The sequence below is a fragment of the Oncorhynchus kisutch genome, linkage group LG4 (genome assembly GCF_002021735.2).
Source record: "Oncorhynchus kisutch isolate 150728-3 linkage group LG4, Okis_V2, whole genome shotgun sequence".
In the NCBI taxonomy this organism is placed as follows: Eukaryota; Metazoa; Chordata; class Actinopteri; order Salmoniformes; family Salmonidae; genus Oncorhynchus; species Oncorhynchus kisutch.
In genome coordinates, this window is record NC_034177.2 from 21,171,101 (window position 1) to 21,193,575 (window position 22,475).

Sequence of the window (22,475 nt, forward strand, 5' to 3'; positions counted from 1 at the left end):
GGATGATATCTATGAGGGTGCCCATGTTTATGGATTGAGGGTTGTACCTGGTAGCTCGATATGCTCTGGGTTGATATCGCGCTATCGCGCTTTTAAAAATGTTCAATACATTTACAAAAATGTCTGAATACCTGTTTTTGCTTTGTCATTATGGGGTATTGTGTGTAGATTGATGAGAAAAATCAATTATTTAATCAATTTTAGAATAAGGCTGTAAAGTAACAAAATGTGGAAAAAGTCAAGGGGTCTGAATATTCTCTGAATGCGCTGTACATCACAGAAGACTGAAATATAACAAAACCGTTTGACATAAAAACAACAGATTTTCATAGTTGTTTTTAAACCATGTTTATTAATAAGGAAATTATGGAAAACATTAATAACATTCCATCCATGAGGATACTAGAGGGGGATTTGGTCATTTAGACCAGCATGATCTCATTGCGCCCTGGTTCTTTTAGCATCACAACGATTATTTCCAATAGGTTCTCAACTGGTCACTAAATGTACCACAATCTTGTACATTGATATGAAGAAAGTAGGAATAGAATACTTTACCTGCTGAACTGCAATATTTACTGGAGATCATCTGTAAATAGATATAGGACACAAAAGCACCACCATGTGGCAATAACGCATAGAACTGCCATTAGAAAAGTGAAATATACATTGGTCATTTTATTTTTTCCCCAAACGTCTTTATAAATGTGTATTTTGATCATTTTAATTTCTTAAAAAATCACGAGAAAATGATATATGTGGTCGGGTTACAATAGCTCAACTTAGTCCCATGAGTTAAAGAAACATCCAAGTCATATTTTAGCCATAAATCGAGTTCTTTCAGCTTGTAAAATCAGACTGACTAGCTCGCTAGCTAACTATCTGTATCTGATGTACTTCTCTGTCAAAATGAGTGCAACGTTGATAGAATGAGAGAAAATGCTAATTTAGGCCTACTTCAAGATTGCATTTTTTATTTTGCTAGCTTGAATATGTGGAATAATATAAATGTAGAAACAGATTTGAAGAGTTTGAAGTATTTCATTCTATGCGTTACGTATATTCTAGTGAGCGAATCATTCTTGTCCCCTTCTTTACTCTGTACTGTCTCCACTGTTGTCAGTAGTTACCACAGCCACAAAGTCAGAATTGGCTATATCACAGAGTTTCTAAACTGAGAGGCGCAACGTCGCTACGTTTCCGGGAACGCTTGCGAAACAGTGCAAACAGAGCAGGCTGTGGTTTTGGGTTTTAATAAGTAATCGAGAGAAGTCAAAATGTCTTCCTTATTTGTTAATTTTTATCGAAATCCAAAGTCACAACCTAGATTATACCCAATGTTTTAAGTAGTTGATCTTGTTTTTACTCCAAGCTCGTAAAAGTGATAAACTGACACGTTTTCATTTTTTGTCAAAAATAACTTTATATCGAAGGAGTGCCTTTGATTTGACGACTGCACATGCGCAGTTTCTGGCGAGACGACCGTTAAACGCGATTAAGTGTTTCTACGCATGAGTTTAGCTAGCCAACGTCGACATGACATCGTCTACCAGTGTGATTTTGGGATTTCTATTGGAGAATCATACTGTACTAACTTTGGCTATATCGTAAACATTTATGGAAAAAAAACATTAGCTTCTTGGTCTTAATTTAAGATTAGGCTTGGAAATACGTTTAGCAGTGTAGTTAATGTTAGGTTTAAAATCAGATTTTAAGAAGATAATTGTAGAAATAGTCTGGGTTTATCCATAATTATGACTTTGTGGCTGTGGTAACTAGTGACGACCCTCCAACTGAATCCTTCAACAGAGAACCAAAAAAATGGCGGAAGCACCTCCATGGCCCAGCCGGTTTTTCTGTCACAGATGTTCAGAAGAGATCAGCCCTCGTCTCCCCGTAAGTAACGTTGACAAGAAGCGAAAGACAATTAGTCGAGGAGAGTAGCTAAATTATTGTTGGTCTTGTACGTTTGAACGAGTCCATAAAAATTCTAGCTAGCTGGCTAACTAAACCCCATCATACAGTCATTGAGCTAAGCTAACCATATTTTCAACTTCTTGCATCTGACTGTTAGCCAGCTAACGAGAACTAGTCTAGTTCGCTCATATTTTAAAATAGAAAGCGTGTAAAATCAGAGACTGATTAGCTCGCTAGCTAACTAACCGCATCCGATGTGCTTATCAGCCAAGCTAGCTATCCTGTATTGTGTTGCGTCGTTTGTAGTTAACGTTAGCTAGCTAGTTATTCTGGTTGTGTGCGCGTGCTAACGTTAACCAGCTTGATTTATAGCTAGGGCATGAAATTAGCTTGACAGCAATTATTCTATACTCACGGCTCATTATTAATATGTGAAAGATATAAATGGGAACAACATAGCTAGCTGCCTAGAAATCTTGACAACACATGGGACAAACAGTCTTAGCCAAGGAATGCATCTGAACTGCCTGTGATATCAGCAATGCTTGGCAATGGCATGTGCATCCAGATTAGTCATAAATGATGTATAAAGGACTCCATTCAGTAACCAAACATCCTGTAGGCTTCAGATCAGCTAAAGCAGAGGGAGATTTGTATTTGTCTAACGTTAGTCATATGATATGTTTATTTTTCTGCATCTTCAAGGAACAATTTATTGTAATATTTCCATGATGATGGCATTTATGTTTTCTGTAGAAAGCATAGACATGTAGAGGAGAGAGGTTGGCAGATTCCAATGCCAAACCTAAAATATTATGTCTAGTGTTATATTCTAGTCACAGTGACAATGGCACAGTGTATTCTTTCTCTCTCTCTCTCTGTGTGTGTGTGTGTGTGTGTGTGTGTGTGTGTGTGTGTGTGTGTGTGTGTGTGTGTGTGTGTGTGTGTGTTTGCACCATTCAGTAAGTCACACCAGCATAGCAGTCAGGTGCTGGAATGATCTGTCATAGAATACTAAAGGTGTCTCTCACAATGAAACATGTTAATCAGTAGGCTTTCCACAGTTTGCTGGCAATGAACACTGAATTAAATACTGAACACAATTCAACTCCTTCCTTCTTGACTGTTCTTAACAGTGTAGTTCAATTGGGTTATCTCCTTTTTGTCAATTTTTTCTCTCGTGTTGGCCACACATATAGTGCCAGTCAAAAGGTTGGACACCTACTCATTCAAGGGTTTTTTCATTTAAAAAAATATTTTCTATATTGTAGAATAATAGCGAGGACATCAAAACAATAAAATAACACACAGAATCATGTAGTAACCAAAGAATTGTTAAACAAATCAAAATATATTTGAGATTCTTCAAACTAGCCACCCTTTACCTTGATGACAGCTTTGAACACTCTTGGAATTCTGTCAACCAGCTTCATGAGGTTGTCACCTGGAATGCATTTCAATTCCAAATCCAATTTTATTTGTCACATGTGCCGAATACAACAAGTGTAGACTTTACCGTGAAATGCTTACTTACATGCCCTTAACCAACAGTGCAGTTCAAGAAGAGTTATTGAATGTGCGGGGGTACCGGTGTCAATGTAATTTAGGTAATATGTACATTTAGGTAGAGTTATTAAAGTGACTATGCATAGATAATAACCGAGAGTAGCAGCAGCATAGAAGAGAGTGAGAGAGAGGGGGGGGCAATTAAAATAGTCTGGGTAGCCATTTGATTAGCTGTTCAGGAGTCATATGGCTTGGGTAGAAGCTGTTTAGAAGCCTCTTGGACCTAGACTTGGCGCTACAGTATTGCGTGCCGTGCGGTAGCAGAGATAACATATTTAATTAACAGGTGTGCCTTGTTAATTTGTGGAATTTCTTTCCTTAATGTGTTTGAGCCAATCAGTTGTGTTGGGACAAGGTAGGGGGGGTGTATACAGAAGACGGCCCTATTTGGTAAAATACCAAGTCCATATTATGTCAAGAACAGCTCTAATAAGCAAAGAGAAACGACAGTGCATCATTACTTTAAGACATGAAGGTCAGTCAATAAGGAACATTTCAATAACTTTTAAAGTTCCTTTCAAGAACAGTTGCAAAATCCTTCAAGTGCTATGATGAAACTGGCTCTCATGAGGACCGCCACAGGAAAGGAAGACCCAGAGTTACCTCTGCTGCAGAGGATAAGTTAATTAAAGTTAACTGCACCTCAGATTGCAGCTCAAATAAATGCTTCAGAGTTCAAGTAACAGATCCATCTCAACATCAACTGTTCAGAGGAGTCTGAGTGAATCACGCCTTCATAGTCGAATTGCTGCAAAGAAACCACTACTAAAGGACACCAATAAGAAGAGACTTGCTTGGGCCAAGAAACACAAGCAATGGACATTAGACCGGTGGAAATCTGTCCTTTTGTCTGATCAGTCCAAATTTGAGATTTTTGGTCCAAGCCGCCGACACAGAGTTGGTGAACGGATGATCTCTGCATGTGTGGTTCTCACAGTGAAGCATGGAGGCAGAGGTGTGATGCTGTAGGGGTGCTCTGCTGGTGACACTATCTGTGATTTATTTAGAATTCATGGCACACGTAACCAGCATGGCTACCACAGCATTCTGCAGCGATACGCCATCCCATCTGGTTTGTGCTTAGTGGGACTATCATTTGTTTTTCAACAGGAAAATGGCCTAACACACCTCCAGGCTGTGTACGGACTATTTGACTACGAAAGAGAGTGATGGAGTGCTGCATCAGATGACCTAACCTCTACCCAATTGAGATGAGTTGGACTGAAGAGTGAAGGAAAGCAGCCAACAAGTGCTCAGCATATGTCGGAACTCATTAAAGACTGTTGGAAAAGCATTCCAGGTGAAGTTGGTTGAGAGAATGCCAAGAGTGTGCAAAGCTGTCAAGGCAAACGGTGGCTTCTTTGAGGAATCTAAAATATATTTTGTTTTAACACTTTTGGTTACCACATGATTCCATGTGTTATTTCATAGTTTTGATTTCTTCACTATTATTCTACAATGTAGAAAATAGTCAAAATAAAGAAGAACCCTTGAATGAGTAGGTGTCCAAACTTTTGACTGATACTATAGTTGAATGTAGTAGTAGTGATTCAATAGCTGATTGCTAGCCTGTTTTGTGGTAGTGAATGCGAAAATGACACTTAATGGCGTTATAATATTTGTTTGCAGGATTACACATGTCCTCGGTGTGAATCTGGCTTTATCGAGGAACTGCTGGAGGAGAGACGGTTTGTTGAATGTGTGACATCAAAGCAAGCATTCTGTTGACATTCTGAATAAAAATGTCAGCAACCTTGTCACTAGATTTTGTCACTTGGCATCACATAACTTTTTACCTATGATTACAGCACTCTGGTCAAGAGGGTGTGCGTACACATTTAAATCAAATCCCTCTCCAAAAATGCTAACTGTTTTCTATGTTTCTCTTCCTGAACAGCAGTGAAAATGGGTCCACATCCACCATCTCCAGTGGTGACCAGAACCAACATCCATTTGAGGTTTCTCAGCTTATTTACTCTGCGTATTGAGAAACAAAGGCTTGAACATGATATTGTTATCTTAGAAAACAAACAAACACAACTTGTAAAATCGGACCTGTTTTTTGACGTAGGCCTAGTTGGGATTTCTGTTGACTATAAACATTGAATAGTATGTACAGAAAGAACTCCAAGTAATTTATGAATGCATCTGTTTGTGAAATGTCCATTTCTTGTAGAATGTGGACCCTTCAAATATATTTACGTTCCCCTCGGGTTACGGCCAGTTTGCTATGGGTGTCTTTGACGACTCCTTTGACTTTGGAGCGGGGCTGGGAGGAGCTGGGTTGGGAGGAGCAGGGCTAGGAGGACCTGGGTTGGGAACAGAGGACAACCGCGACGCAGAGAATCGACGAGAACGGGAGATGGCATCACGGCAGCGATACGGCGCCAGGCAACCTCGAGGTCGCCATGGCGTCAGGAGGCAGGCAGGGAGACCGGAGGGAGTGCCCACATTAGAGGGGTAAGTTCAGTGACTTGTGGGACCTTTTTTAAATGTTCCATGATTCACATAGATGTTCCCAGTGATAGGCTTGTCTCTTTTCTTCTGAGCTTTGATAACATGTTCTATGTAGGCAATGATGCAATTAGGTCTTATTTTTGGATGCATGCAGAGGATAACCAAAATGTTTTGTCCTCTTGTAGAATAATTCAGCAGCTAGTGAATGGAATAATCGCCCCTGCGGCAGTGCCAAATATTGGTGTGGGACCCTGGTGAGTTAAACTTAGTACATTCCAGTATTTTGGGACTCGTGACCCATTGTTTTTATGTAAAACTTTGTAGAAGTTTTCCAACTGACTCTTTGTATTACAGCTGACTTTTGTTTATCTTCATTTATAGGGGCGTGCTTCACTCAAACCCCATGGATTACGCTTGGGGTGCCAACGGACTAGATGCAATCATTACACAGGTACATAATGACTGTTTACCACTCACCTTATTAAACATTTCTAAATTCACTGTGAAACTCAACAACAAAATACCTGCATTTGGATTGTCAAAATTATTATTATTTGTTTGGTTAGCATGATCCACACAGTATCAAATACATAAATAAAAAAATTGTGTGTCCTATAGTTATTAAATCAGTTTGAGAACACTGGTCCTCCGCCAGCTGATGGGGACAAAATCATGACCCTTCCCACAGTCCTAATCACACAGGAGCATGTAGGTAAGTGACCCTGAATATCAACACACACACAGCACAGTCAAGTGCATCATCTCAGGCCCTGTGCGCTGGACTTGTTGTGGTCTTGCTCATTTTCTATGGAAATCAGTAGGTCATCGGTTTTGGAGGTGTTTTTAAGCCTTTGTTGAACACATTTCCATCTTGAATTTGTTTTTCTGTTTTAAGGCTCTGGTCTAGAATGTCCAGTGTGTAAAGAAGACTACAGTGCTGGAGAAAACGTTAGGCAACTTCCATGTAATCATTTGTTTCACAATGATTGCATAGTACCCTGGCTTGAACAGGTAAGACCTTTCCACTCATATGTACCTTTCTTTTAGTGCTATCATTGACAAAACCTAGATGACCTTTTCCTGAACCAGAGTTTCTCCTGTTTAAGTTAAGTTGTCAATTAAAACTGTGGGCTCTACTTACAATCTTGAGTTTTCCGGAAAATAAAATCTTCTTGAAGATGATTGATTATATATAATGATGTCTTCTGTGTTTGTGCTCCTGTGTGTTTCCAAAGCACGACACATGTCCAGTGTGCAGGAAAAGCTTAAGTGGACTGAACACAGCCATGAATCCTCCAGGTCTATCAGGGATGAACTTTGCCTCTTCCTCTGCACCCCCGTCCTCCAGCTCAACCAGCAATGAGAACTCGGCCAACAACTCCTAAAAAACATTTCCCTTCCCACACAACCCAGTGAACTGCCCCTCCTCAGCCAGTTGGGTACCAGTCTCACCCTGTCAAGGGGAGCTGAGAGCAACCACCCAATCTCCTCCTCACCTGGATCACTGCCTCACACTGGACCGGAGCCAGCAAGAATCCAATTAAATTAAAGTCAGTATGTTTCTGCCCCACCCGAGGCTCTCCTCAAGCCTTCAGGAATGTTGCTTCTTGCTGCGTGGAAGGATGGATTCGGGCCTCTGCCTGGGCAAGATATGGAGGATAGGAACATTAGGAGGGTCACTCTCTGGATAACCTCAACATGCAACAACAGAATAAGCCAGTTAGTCGTGCATTCTGAGGGGGGACTGGGGGAGAGATCTTTCTGGTCTTCTCTCACCAAGTCAGTTTTTAATTTTTTTATTTTTTACATGTTTTATGAACATTCATATTTGTACTGCTAAAGTTCTTAAATGAAAACTTTCAGGAGTAAAGGAGGCTGAGTATAGGATGTGTACTTGGTTTGGATTCTGCAGCTATTGTTTCCATGGATTGGAAACATCTATCAAATTTGAAGTGTTTTTCTCAAACAGAAAAGCGTTTACCCTTCATACAATGTACTTTTACATTGAATGAACCAACCCCCAATCAGTTTCTTATTGACTGAAGTTGTATGTGCACCATTGTTTTGCCCTTTGAATTAAGAAACAAACTACATTTTGCTATGTGTTTTTTGGAGAACTGACTTGGGTGCTGGATTTAAGTCAAAGGTTACTACATTCCTCTTTGTAACGACAGAGGTAAAGATCCAGTAGTTAACCTGCTAGACAGATTCTAACAGCCTTTTCTCATTCGATCATACATAATCAGCAAGTTTCAGTGATTTGGTTTTTTTCAATTTTTATTTTATTTTTTATTCTAAGTGAATTCAATGTTTTTGTACAATTCACAGTAGACAAGTGAAATATATAGATTTGCAGATCATGTAAAACCCTGAACAAAACATGAACTGATGAGAAAATAAAGATGTTTAGGTGCTACCACTGTAATACAAAATGGCTTAGTTTTTGAGATGATTGAGAGCTCTAAGGAGGCACTTCTGAACACATTTATTTTCAAAACGCCACCGAGTACTAAACTGTAATCCAATCAAAACTCATGTACTATCACCTCCATTTTCTAGCTCACAAATGACATTCCTTTGCTGTGATTTATTTATTTGATTCATTGTCTGTCACTTGTCTCACATGATCTATTTAGCTCTCCTGTGTCCTACTCCCAGAGAAAATGAATAATAGAATACACAAGGTGCAATTTCAGAATGGTGGTGGGTATGCAGACCCACCAGCCACTGTCCCCTCATGATGAGTTCCATTTTTGTTTGTGGCTCATGAAGTTGCCCATCCCTGGCATAGATGGTAAAACTTTCACTTGATTGGTAGGTTATACTATATTTACAAACAAAATAGGAAAAATGGCAAGGGAGTGAATACTTTCTCAAGGCACTATAGTGTTAGGAAAGTTTCTGTGATTTTATTTTCAATTTTGTCATTTTAGTAGAGCGACTTGCTGTGATGAGTTGATTTTTTTTCTTCTCCTGTACTGGTCCCCTGTGGGAATCAAACCCACAACCTTGGAGTTGCAAATGCCATGCTCTACCAACTTTACTGGGTGCCTTTCACTGGAGTACTTTTTGGATGTCTAAGCCTTGACATTACCCCATTTGAAGTTGGCATTTCAAAAATGATTAGGTATAGTTTAGGATAGGGACATCCCAACGATTCTGGATTGCACTAAGCTTTTACTCATGGATGTTATTCTCATACAATGGCAGACAACCATGTTTCCTCTTTTTGTGGGCATGCGATGTTCCTTGATTATGGAAGCTGTAGAGGAAAGCTGGTGAATTATTGGCAATGCCCCTATATACTACATTGCATTGGAGAAAGTGACAGCTTGAGATTGTTGATGTTATGATCAAAATAGAATTGTGGCAAGAAATGAAGGATTCCTGATCCTCGGCATTGGAAAAAGTACTCAATAGTTTCAAAGTAAAGATACCTTAATAAAAAAGTACTCAATAGTTTCAAAGTAAAGATACCTTAATAAAAAAGTACTCCAGTGAAAGGCACCCAGTAAAGTACTACTTGAGTAAAAGTAAAAAAGTATTTGGTTTTAAATATATGTAAGTATCAAAAGTAAATGGAATTGCTCAAAAGTAAAAGTATAAATCATTTCAACTTCCTTATATTAAGTAAACCAGACGGAACAATATATATATATATATTTTTTTTTATGGATAACCAGGGGCACACTCCAACATAATTTATAAATGAAGCATTTGTGTTTAGTGAATCTGCCAAATCAGAGGCAGTAGGGATGACCTGGGATGTTCTCATAATAAGTGTGAATTGGACCATTTTCCTGTTAAAATGTAACGAGTACTTTTGGGTGTCAGGGGAAAAGTATGGAGTAAAAAGTAAATTATTTTCTTTAGGAATGTTGTGAAGTAAAAGTTGTCAAAAATATGAATACTAAAGTACAGATACCCCAAAAAACGACTTAAGTAGTACCTGAAAGTATTTTTACTTAATTACTTTACACCACTGCTGATCTTCTACTTACTCTTGCAAATGTACCGATCCTGTGTTTTATACCCAGCCCAATTATACAGACCTTTAAACATTAAAATAGATTAGCTGAAAATGATTTATGGAATTATGTGACCTCGTTCATTATTTTGTAGGTTGCTGCTCACAAAAAAAATAAGTACCACCATTGGATTGATCAAAAGTAGGCATAGCTGGTGACGCTTATCAATTACAAATCAATATGTCTGTATTTGACCCTAACATGCTGCAAGCTTTGGATTTGTAGTTGAATGTTTTTTCCAAGACATGCCCTTCGGTTGACCTCACAAGTAAAAAATATATCAAAAATAACTGCACAACAATTATTCTCCCGTATTCAAACACCTTGCCAAATTCAGGTGTACAGTTTTCAGTGTTGTTGATCATTAATGAGTTCATTGTATATCCCTCTGGTGAGTTTACAATTTGTCCTCAGGGTAGCAAATTAGATGCCACTGTTCTAAATAGGATAGTATGGGAGACACAAGGATTGTCAATTACATTCCTTTAAAACAATAGTTAATACCATTATGCAACAAGGCTTTGTTTTATATAAGGTGACAACACTGCCTACAATTTGGAACTGTATTGAATTGTCTCGTGGAGTAATATGTTTGTTTTTACATGCAAAAGTGATTGCTTTTGATAAGCCCTCATCTGCCTACATTGTATTATTATGGAAAATATATGTTTCTGAACTAAACTGTTCTGCGCCTGAGAAAGGCAGTTAACCCACTGTTCCTCGGGCGCTGAAGACGTGGATGTCGATTAAGGCAGCCCCCCATACCTCTCTGATTCAGAGGCAGTGGCGGACTGGCCGTCGGGAGCACCGGGACATTTCCAGGTGGCCTGAGGGTCGTTTTGGCCTGCGGTGAATAGTCAACTTGACCAGAGATAATATAGCAAGCAGGAATGAGTTGACGGAGAATCCACGCATCAGGCGCGACTCACTCTCTCGCTGCAGTGTCCCCGCGCCAAAAATGACATCAGCTCTCTCCGTGATGCACATAGCAACCGTCCACCTGCTTCTCTACTGATAACATTTTAGACAAGTCGCACGGCGAAATGGGCGGTCAGAATAGGAACGGTGGAGCAGAGTGGGAAATAATTAAAAAGAGAAAGGCCCTTGCCATAGACGCAGCTAAATGCTGCAAAATAAGCAACATGTTCGTCAGTAAGGGACCGGGTCAGTCAAAAACACTAGCTAAAACACACACACATGACACCCAGCATGGCTAATAATAGTGACACAACGGCCAATAGGCTAAACAGTTTGCACGTCTTAGGTCTTCGTGGAGGAATTACATCATAGCAATGAGTGCAACATAGCGATCATAATATGACATGGAAGGCAACATCAATTAGTAAAGTAGTAAACCTAGACTGGACTTGCTTGCATGACTCATGCCATATAAACTGGGAAAATGCACATACATTGTACAGCAAAACAGGCGTAACCATAATACATCCATGAATGTAACACAGCAGCCTGTGTGACACAGCACAGGCAATGACAAAGATCATTAGTACCAGCATTACAAGTTACTACAATAATATACAGCTCTGGGGGGAAATTAAGAGACCACTCTCTTAATTTATATAGGAACATGAGAGCAGCAAGACCCATAAAGAAAGTGCAGAAGCCTTTTTCCTCAGAGCCAGCAAAGCAGACATCCATCCATACCCTTCTGAGTGATAAGTAAATGTCAGTTCAACGAGACCAGGTCAGAAAAAGGAGGTAGGTCATGGAACGTGTGATTGATGTAGTTAAAGTTATTGGTAAATGTGGGCTTAGGTACAGAGGACACAGACACGAAGCTGCATATAACTTGGAAAACATGGCCATCAATCATGGCAAGTTTCTTGAGCTTATATTGTTGCTAAGCAAATATGATGTCTGCCTACAAGAGCATGTTAGTGATTGCATTGAGAAGAGCAAGAAGCAGATGGGAAGTAAAGGAAGAGGGTCCTTGGTAACTATGATGTCCAAAACAACAGCATATAAAGTAAGTGAAGTCATCAGAATGTTGATTCAGCAGACAATTGCTGTTGAAGTGAGAAAGGCAGGGATGTTCTTAAATCCTGTGTTGTGTCCATTTGTATTGAGATCCAAAGACCAGTGTGCAGTAGTTCTGCGATTATGTCACTGATGTTGTCCACGAGAGACTCATTGCGGTCATTGACTTTGAGTTATCGACTGGACAGTACTTTGTGGACCTTGTGAAACAGACCCTTGAGAAGATGGACATAGGTATCAAACAGTGTGTTGGTAATGTGTTGGTAATGCAACAGACTGAGCAGCTAATATGCAAGGACAATACAGGGGCTTCTCTGCATTGCTCACAGGAGAGTCTTCTAACGAAGTACACATATGGTGTTACTCACATGTCCTCAACCTTGTGCTAACTGACACCACTGGGGTTGTTGTGGCAAGTGAATTCCTTTTCTCACTACTGAATGACATTGCAGTGTTCGTTCGAGATTCCTACAAGCGCATGAAGCTATGGGAGGAAACAAGTGAGGACAGGAGACACAGAAGGCTTGATGTAATTGGTGAAACACGCTGTTGGGCAAAAGACGAGGCCTTGAGGAAAGTATTTGGAAGCTTTGCAAAGCCTGACCGAACACTTGATGTGGTCATCACTATGGAAAGAATTGAAAAGGATGTGACCATAAAACCTGCCATCCGAAGCAAGGCCCAAGGGTACAAGGATGCTCTCCTAAAGTATGAAACCATTACTTACAGCTGAGGTTTTTCTCTGAATTTTTGAGTAGATGTCCCCTCTCTCTAAATACTTTCAAACAAGTGGCATGGATATCGTAACAGCACAGCATTTGGTGACGGGAACGGAGGATAACCTGAGAAAGTGTGCCCGAGACTTTGAGGGTGTGAAGAGGGCAGCAGACGACTTTGTTGAGTGGACTAATGGCATTCTGGAGGAGCAGCAGGACTGTGATGCCGAAGCTCAGACAGCTCTCCCAGAGAAGAGAACAAAAAAAAGAAGAGAACCAGGTGAGTTGGCAGAAGACGAGCCCATTGCTAATGCAGACATGGATTACAAAATCAAGACCCACAATGTGGTACTGGACACTGTTGTTGAAAGTATTCACCGCTGTTATGCAGCAAATGCAGTGCTGTGTGCAGATGTCTCCTGCCCAAAGACAGCCATGAAGGAGCTCAGCAAATGCTTACTGGAATTTGATGAACATGCCACTGTTGAGGCATTGCATGCTGAACTGATCAGCCTTGCACAACAGTGGGAAAGACTGAAACAGTCAACATTGGAGGAGTACAACACCAGGGCCGCCGCTGCCAGTGATGAATCGGGGGAAGGCTTTGAGGATCCTGATGAAAGTGGAGTTGGTGAGCAGAAGTTGTTCCACATGTAAAAACTGCCCGATATGCTGCTTCTCCTGTCTCAGTACAATCTGCTCACAGATGCGTATCACATCATTGGTTGGGCTACAAGTTCCTCCTCACCCTATCCATCACTCAGGTGGCTTGTGAGATGACCTTCTCCACCCTGAAATTTGTGAAGAACCGCCTAAGAACCTCCCTCAACTCAAGAGAACCTTGAAGCCTTTCTTTTGATGGCAACAGTGAATGAGATTCTTACGGGACTTGACAAAGATGACGTCATTGACAAGATGGCAGAGAGCAGTGAGTTACTGCGCCCCCTACTGGTTTACTAGTGGTAATTACTTACTGGTTACTCTGAAGTAGCTATGCTATGACTCTTCCATAACAGGCTGACAAGGGTGAAAGACAATTTGCTGTGAGTTAAAGCTTTTGTGCAAAGGCATGTTTTTTGGACTTTCGCATTATACTTGCAGTTATGTAGCCAATGTTCAATTTCATTGACTCAGTGTATAGATGTGTTTATTTTTGTGCTGTTTGCTTTATGCACACCAGTGAGTGAACATTGTAATATACATTTGTTTTAAGAGAAGTGTATTATACTTACTTACATTGTTGTAGCTTATGTTCAAGTTCAGTGAAGTTTTTTATACCTTTGATATGCTTGATGCTTGAATATAAGGATAATAATTTGAACATTTGAGCTATCTCATTATCTTTAAAAAAAAGTGTAGGCTAATTGTTTTGTGTCTAGCCTTGTACATTTGTATGTGCTATGATGTGTATTCCTAGTGAGTTGTTGAGGGTGCACCCAAAGCATACTGTGTTCAGATAGGCTACTTGTTTGTCAGTCCCAAATGTTTGTGTTTTGTAATGTGGATAACTTTCTTCTCAGATGAACATAGTTGCCAAATGTATAACTAGTTTGGTACCCATTACATCAACACATAAGGGTTAGCCTACAAAATTAGCGGTCTGTTGGTTTGGGTGGCCTGGGATGGAGTCACATTTCCGGCTTGAATTATTGTTTCAGTTCGCCCGTGTTCAGAGGTCTTGAGTTAATGCCGAAAACACAATTTCAGTTAAAGGAATTCAGTTATACAACTGACTAGGTATCTCCCTTTCTGCTTTCGCCTGTTCACGTCGAACTGAGTCTTTTTGTTTTTTAAATTTCCGCACAGAGCGTGACGTGCAAGGACCTGCTAGTTCACGACGCGAGGAACAACTAGAGGACGACGATTAACTCGTCGATGGTGTAGCAAGGGAGTCGAGATAAGATCAAATATTTGAAAAATAGTGTAATTGACAGTATATCTGTGACAGACAAAAAAAAATGAAAGTGCTGTGGGGTTTAAGTGCCCTCCTATTGTGCTTGAACCGAGCCAATGCCCAGACAGGTAAGATATTTAACGTTAGCTAGGTAACGTTAACGTTACTGTATAGAGGGTGCGAACTGGCTTAACGTTAGCGGTTTTCAATTGTTGATTTAACGTTACAGTTCAACGCCATGTGTTTTCCAAACAGTCTACCTAAAAAAAATCAATCGCTATAACGTTAAATGTAGAAAAAAAGCAAAGTAGCTAACGTTAGGTACCTAGGAAGCATAAGAGTAAGAGGGGGTCACAACGTTCCAGGCACAGAACATGATTGATTGATCATTTTACTTGTTTTAGCCTGGCAACGTTAACTATGTAAATAAGATATAGTTCTGACAAAGATATTCATACTATATTAGTTATACAAAGTAGCTAGTGAATATATACACATGTAACGTTAGTGATACTTAAACCAGTGACTTGTAGGTAACGCTAGCTAACTGAAATAGTTGGCTAACGTTTCATTTTGCAAGTAGCTAACTGTTAAGTATTATTAGATGTCTATTTGTCTCGTTTGTCAGAACTAAAATCAGTGACGTGTAGGTCTCATTTTAAAAAGGCAAGTGTCAATATTTTGTTACTACTAGTATTTACCAGCTAGCTTGCAAGTTTTTGACTAGATCCCCCACCATGACCACCACCAGCCAATGGAGTTGCCTTTGTTAAGTTCTTCATAAACCAGACAATGTTTTGTTGAGTGTGTAAATTAGCAGACTAACCAGTTGTCTACCAAGGCTGTAATCTTTCATTTTTGAAGTCTCAGCTAGTTTTTTGCGAGTCAAAGCTCTGCCTGTGCTTCTGGCTTGTTAGCTGCGATCTTTTAATTAAACTGTTGTAGACCAGTTTGCCAACTTGAGTCATTGGAGGTTAGCTGCTGTGTCATAGATGTCCAGTTTAGAGGATGGAAGAAAGTAAGATGATGTTTTACCTCCATATGTCAACCTTTCAATGGAGATAAATAACACGATTATTTAAATGTGGTACAACATGGTGGTGTAATAATGTTATGATGTACTGTTTTATATGTAAATGCTTTAATGTGTTTGGACCCCAGGAAGATGGGGATCCCTAATAAATATAAATACCACATACCACATATCTCAATTAAATTCACAACAAATATTATATTTGTATGGTTACAATACCAAAGTATTTACATGTATTATATAAAACGTTTCAAACAAGCAAGAACCCTTGTGTTTGCAAGCTTGTTTTTAGCAGAGACTGCAAGAAAATTAAATTGCCTTAACACAATGAGTCCCACTGTAACGCCAGCACTTTTTGGACTTCTAAATCCCTTTAAACATTGTGTTTGCTACAGACTTTTGAGTTGTACCATTGTATTTGTCTAGTTCTTCTGCATCTGTAGATACGGTAGATTAGTCTGTGTGATTCACGGGGGCTGGGCAAGAGCAACGTTTGTGACAACGGGACGGAATAGTTTGAGCTACAAACTCTGTTCACAAGCTACAGAAGTTGTTAGAAGTTAACCCTCATTTAGCCATTTGATTTTGGATTTTAAGATCCCTTCAGGTATAAAAATATTTTTTTTTAAACTATTTGATGGAACATTGAAATAGCCTTATTGCTAATAGCCGTATTGCTATTAGCCCATTGAAACACATTCAATAACAGATTCATACATGGAAAACAGTCCCCCCCCCAAAAAAAAAAAAAAAATCTATAGGAAGTTTGTTTTGATGTGTTTCTCATATCTGAGAGATATAAGAAAAATCACATAACTTTTTATTTTCTACACATTTTACCCATTTATTTTGGCACTAATCTACTTACATATATATTTCCTTCAAATTTTTATTTTATTTTTTACTTGTACCGGACTACCTTCAGGAGAGTTTTGTGGGCGTCGTAGAGCAAAACAACCGACGTACACTATATGTACACATTTATTTGGACATTCCTTCAAATGACTGGATTCGGCTATTTCAGCCACACCTGTTGCTGACAGGTATATACAATTGAGCATACAGCCATGCAATCGACATAAACAAACATTGATCGTGGAATGGCCTTACTAAGAGCTCAGTGACTTTCAACGTGGCACCGTCATAGGATGCCACCTTTCTTTCATATTTCTGTCCTGCTAGAGCTGCCCCGGCCAACTGTAAGTGCTGTTATTTTGAAGTAGAAATGTCTAGGAGCAACAATGGCTCAGCTGCAAAGTGGATGCCACACAAGCGCACACGACTGGACCGCCGAGTGCTGAAGTATGTAAAAATCGTATGTCCTCGGCTGCAACACTCACCACGGAGTTCCGAACTGCCTCTGGAAGCAACGTCAGCACAATAACTGTTTGTCGGGAACTTCATGAGTGGGTTTTCATAGACGAGGATCCGCACACAAGCCTAAGATCACCATGTGCAATGCCAAGCGTCGGATGGAGTGGTGTAAAGCTCACCGCCATTGGACTCTGGAGCAGTGGAAACGCCTTCTCTGGGGTGATGAATCACACTTCACCATCTGCCAGAAGAGCACTACCTGCCCGAATGCATTGTGCCAACTGTAAAGTTTGTTGGAGGAGGAATAATGGTCTGGAGCTGTTTTTCATGGTTCAGGCTAGACCCCTTAGTTCCAGTGAAGGGAAATCTTAATGCTACAGCATACAATGACATTCTAGATTAATTCTGTGCTTCCAACATTGTGGCAACAGTTTGGGGAAGGACCTTTACTGTTTCAGCATGAAAATGCCCCCATGCACAAAGCGAGGTCCATACAGAAATGGTTTGTCGAGATCGGTGTGGAAGAACTTGATTGCACAGAGCCCTGACCTCAACTCCATCAAACACCTTTGGGATGAATTGGAACGCAGACTGTGAGCCGGGCCTAATCACCCAAAACATCAGTGCCCGATCTCACTAATGCTCTTGTGGCTGAATGGAAGCAAGTCCCCGCAGCAATGTTCCAACTTCTAGTGGAAAACCTTCCCAGAAGAGTGGAGGCTGTTATAGCAGTAAGGAGGGGACCAACTCCATATTAATTCCCATGATTTTGGAATGAGATGTTCAACAAGCAGGTGTCCACATAACTTTTGGTAATGTAGTGTACGTGAGATACTCACCTTTCCTTAGGGGAGGTTATATTAGTGTTTAGCCCAAACTGTTCGGACGCTACATACAGAAATTGGCAGATCGGCGGTACCGACTACAGACGAGTCGCGTGACGATGGTGGGGGACGTAGAGCAAAATCACTGACATGTTCATGTGAGTCACGTTTCCATAGAGTGGACATTGTTCGGACACTAAAAACTTTTTCATAAGCAGACCGATTGCATTCTGGAGAGCTGAGCGCTTGCATTCTGGAGAGAGATGTGCCTATAGGTTATCTTCACAACACATCCCTTCCCTTGTCTCTTTTCTAAAATTATACTCTATCTTCACACATTATAGATGCTTTTTCACCGACAGCCGCAACTCAATAATCAGCTAGGCCTTTTTCCACACGCACTGCCTATGAAAGACTTCCTCATATGCCATTTCTCTCTTGTTCTATTGGTTTTCATATCAACTTTATTTCATTGTCCAGAAGCCAAAGGCACAACACTTCATATTAGCAACCCATCCTAGTTTGTAACTGAGGTTTTCCTCTCTCATATACCGCTCGCATCAGTTGCTCTGTTTAGAATGGTGTTTTCTTGCTAATTGCATTTTGGCAAGTGTTTGAAAATGACATTTTATTGACTTCTTCATTACAGGAGTTGCATGTTCTGTTAAAGCGGCATATGTAATATTTTGGGCAACCTGACCAAAATCACATAGAAATTTCAGTTATACACTTAACAAAAATATAAACTCAACATGTAAAGTGTTGGTCCCATATTTCATGTGCTGAAATCAAAGATTCCAGAAGTGTTTCGAAGCACAAAAAGTTGCTCTCAAAATTTGTGCACCAATTTGTTTGCATCAATTTGGCATGAAATCATTTGGTTAAAATGATGATGCTCAAACTCTTCCTTCTCTTATTCATGTGTCCTATTAACCTCTTCTGTTTCTTTCTTTCTGTCTTACTATCATCTCGTTGAATTGACTGATGTGCTCACACCAATCCCAACCTAATCCATCAATATAATACACAAATCAATCCACCCCTCCCCCATAATGGCCTGTTCAGCCGGCTTTATCAAGTCGTCCCTGTTCCAGATGAAGCGGATAGAGGACAGTGCAGAGTTGCTCTGTGAGGTGACGGGGAACCCGATCCCCGAGGTGCAGTGGTGGTTCATAGAGGGCGAGGAGCACGAGACCATGACCCAGCTGTTTTATGGGGTGCGGGAGGACCGTGTCGGCCTCAACGCCACCTACATCCAGCTCCATTCACCTCTTAAACCTCACGCTCAATGACTGGCACGTAAGAGTGCCGCGCTAACAACGATCCTGACCGCAACGAGCTGAAGAAGGCACCCAAAGTCAAGTGGATCCCCTCACAGGCTAACGTTATAGTGTTTGAATGTGAGTGCTGGTGGTGGGAGGCCCCGTGTACAGCCAGGCAGTGTCTCCCTGTAGAGAGAACAGAGTGGTCCAGCTCCTGTCCCACACCCTCTCCTGCCCTCACTGAGCTCCTGTCATGCATGGCCGAGCCTCTCTCCTTAGACACGTCCTACCTGCCGTAGCACTACCCTCAATCTGATGCCTCTTTCCTAGGCCAATGTCAAAGCTTAGGGAATTGTTTAAATTAATGAATTAGCTAAATATTTTTCATATGGATAATACTGGTTAGAAGGTCTGAAACCTGCAAATGGCTGCATCATAAAACATTTTTTTCTCTATTTTGCTGTTCTGTCCAAGGATTAGAATGTGTAATAATTGATACAAACATTGGTACTCTCCTGTGTTGTTTACACTCTTTAGACCTGTTTAGGCTCTTTAGGAGTACTACATTATCTACAGAAGACCCCAACCCAGCTTTGTAATGCTTCTCAGCCATAGGCCATCTTTCTGCCTTGTGGTCCAGTATTATTTGACACAAGTTGTTCATTTCACTACCCTAAACCAAACCAAAATATCCTCTTGTTCCTCTTCTCTGTCAGTGGAATACCAACCTGCCATACCTCACCTTGCTGGTTGCTTCTTCTGCTTGTGTTGATTTACACGCATGGTCTCCTAGATTAACTTCCCAGTCTAACTCCTCTTCTCTCCCATCTTGAACTCTTGGTTCAGACCGAGCTCTCCATTTAGGTGTCTTCCCATGTGTGATCTGCCCCCTTCTTGGAAAGCTCTGCGCTGCCATTTTATATTGTGTTGTTTTTGGCATGAAATGTGATAGTTGATGAAAGTAATACCATTTGATCAGCTAGGCTAGACCTTATCAGTTTTTTCAATGAAGTTTAGGCTAAAGGATAGTAAAAGCAATGTCGAGCCCTGGACAGTGTCTCCTTGAGGTTTGTGGCTCCTCAACATGTTGGTATCAAGACAATCTCCAATAGATTGCCATTTGTCTAGTAAACCCTATAAATTCCGCTAGCCTAAATAACCACAGATGTATCTAGGTGCCTTTTTAGTTACCCTCAACTATTTTAGCAATGTCCTGTACTAGAAAAGACATACAATAATTTGTTACACTTGGCCTTTCCTCATGGTACTATGGTGAACTATAATGGTCAGTGTATAGGCCTACTTGATGTGTTTATATCAAAGGATGGCTTTTTAATATATTCACTTTATGTGTGTCTATAGATCCCTTAATTGAAGCTGAACCTATGGAGGTATACAACCAGACCTCTGCTGTCCTCTCATGCAAACTGACTGACCCCCCGTCCACAGTCAAAGGCCACTACTGGATGAGGAACGGCAAAGTGATCGAGTCATCCAAGCATAACTTGCCAACTCTCTACACCGAGCACACGTAAGTTCCAGGAAGGCAGGGTGCGTTGGCATGTTTTATCTGCATGTTTGATCCACCAGATGGACTTGACTCGATTTACCTGCCACTGAAGCGTAGCCTTGTTGGGGCAGCATCTTTTGCAAAGTGACTTCATGACTGGGATGTGTTAGAAGCCATTGTTTAAGCGAAGTCTGTTGTAGTATGTCTGTGTTTCTCATCTTTAGGGGTTACCTTTAGTTTTTGTTTTTTCCATTAGCTTGGCTAAAATCGATTCCCATTCCGGTGGATTGTATGAGTGCGTCTTCCTTTCTGAGCCCGAGGTGAAAACAACCATTGAAGTCAAAAGTAAGTTATCCTTTTAAGTTTCTTCTACTGACATCCTCTGCCAGTTAATTTTAGCGCACTTTGAGTATCTGAAGGCTGCAATAGGCCTCTATAACCAATTGGTTTAGAAAACTGCAGATGCTGGTGTTTTGGATAAATAGTGCATATCGGCTATCATCCCATAAATACCTGCCTCCCTGTGTTTGTCAATAGCTGCTCCACTTGTCTCTGCCTACAAACGCTCTGAGCATGGTAACGAGAAGGACAAGGGTGTGCTGGTGTGTATTAGTTATGGATACCCACTGCCCACTGACTGGAAGTGGTACAAACTGGAGGGAGAAGATAAGTCGGTATGCTTTAGCAAACTTTACATCATTGATACACATTATGCTTAGCAAAATTGGTTTCACTGAGCTGGAATAAACCCTGCTGCTGGACTAAACTGAGTGATTGAACTCGGTTTCAACCATGCTGCAGTTATTTGCTAATTTTAGGAATCATTGACTTAAATCAGTATCTTGATTGAAGCCACAGTAATTCCACACGTAGTAGTACTTGCCAAAGGGGTCTGCCCTAGAAAATAGAAATTTTTTGAAATCTGGAAATTGGTGTTGAATGACTTTACTCCCTGTCTGGCATTCTCAGGCCATCACCAACGGTACCGACAGGTATGAGATCAAGAGCACCCCCAACAGGACCACCCTGACCATTGACAACCTGGACATCGCCATGGACATAGGCGACTACATTTGCGACGGCACGAGCGAGTTCGGCTCGACCTCCGACAAGGTCCACATGCGCGTCCGCAGCCGGCTGGCCGCCCTCTGGCCCTTCCTGGGCATAGTGGCTGAGGTCATCATCCTGGTCAGCATCATCTTCATCTATGAGAAGAGGAGAAAGCCTGATGAGATCAACGACGGTAAGTCGACACACCCGCAGAGAAAGGCACAAAGGAAGTACTCTTGTTTTGCCATTCATCTATGTTTTCTGAAGGGCTAAAGTAGCATACCTGGTCATGACCCATGATTTAACTGTGAGTGTCTGCTGCCCCCGAGTGGCAGAACAGTCTCTCAGTTGCAGATGCACTGTCATTCAAAAAAGATTTCTGTGCATTCATTACCTGCCATTTTAATGATATCTCTATAGTTACCATTTTCGTAATGGTTTGGATACAGGAGGTTTACTATTATGGATGTGGTCTTGATTTAGTTTACAAGTATGTTTTCCACTCTTGATTTTAGTAGTTCCATTCGATCTAAAGCAATCGGTTTTTTATTAGAACAATGTTTTGTTTTTTATTTCTCTGTTCGCTGCTGCTTTTACGTTTTGGTAAGTGATCAAAACCGCATGTCAGATTGAAGTGATTGACCTGAGATGACAGTAACTGAGCAGCTATGGGAGTCAGAATCCACTGCTTTCATAGTCGCCACTTGTATAAGAATGTATCTAATAAGGAACTCTTTCACTGGCCTTGCTTTCCTACATTGGACCAACCTGGGCTAAATTTGAATGACATTTTCAGACTGCATAAATGTTGCCCAATTTTTATGCCCACAAATCAATGTTTTTTTTTATCATGCCAGCGCAATGGACAAATAAAGGATACAGTGAAGGTAGATTTGTCATAACTCTTGC

The 22,475-nt window shown here is 40.7% G+C and overlaps 1 protein-coding gene and 1 pseudogene across 2 annotated transcripts; both read left to right on the plus strand.

Annotated features, from left to right (window-relative positions):
• Window positions 1-1,708: 1,708 nt before the first annotated feature.
• LOC109889232 (E3 ubiquitin-protein ligase RNF126-like) lies at window positions 1,709-8,679 on the plus strand. Of its 2 annotated transcripts, none has more exons than XM_020480510.2 (9): window positions 1,709-1,896; window positions 5,113-5,171; window positions 5,381-5,441; window positions 5,708-5,943; window positions 6,126-6,194; window positions 6,322-6,391; window positions 6,559-6,652; window positions 6,836-6,951; window positions 7,176-8,679. In XM_020480510.2, the coding sequence occupies exons 1-9, from the start codon at window positions 1,822-1,824 to the stop codon at window positions 7,323-7,325; spliced, it is 930 nt and encodes a 309-aa protein (XP_020336099.1). In that variant the 5' UTR covers window positions 1,709-1,821; the 3' UTR covers window positions 7,326-8,679. The 2 variants fall into 2 exon arrangements, with proteins under 2 accessions (XP_020336099.1, XP_020336098.1); XM_020480509.2 differs by having other exon boundaries at window positions 1,719-1,896; window positions 5,660-5,943.
• A 9,869-nt stretch (window positions 8,680-18,548) lies between these two features.
• Window positions 18,549-22,475, plus strand: part of LOC109889233 (basigin-like) — a 4,970-nt pseudogene continuing 1,043 nt past the window's right edge.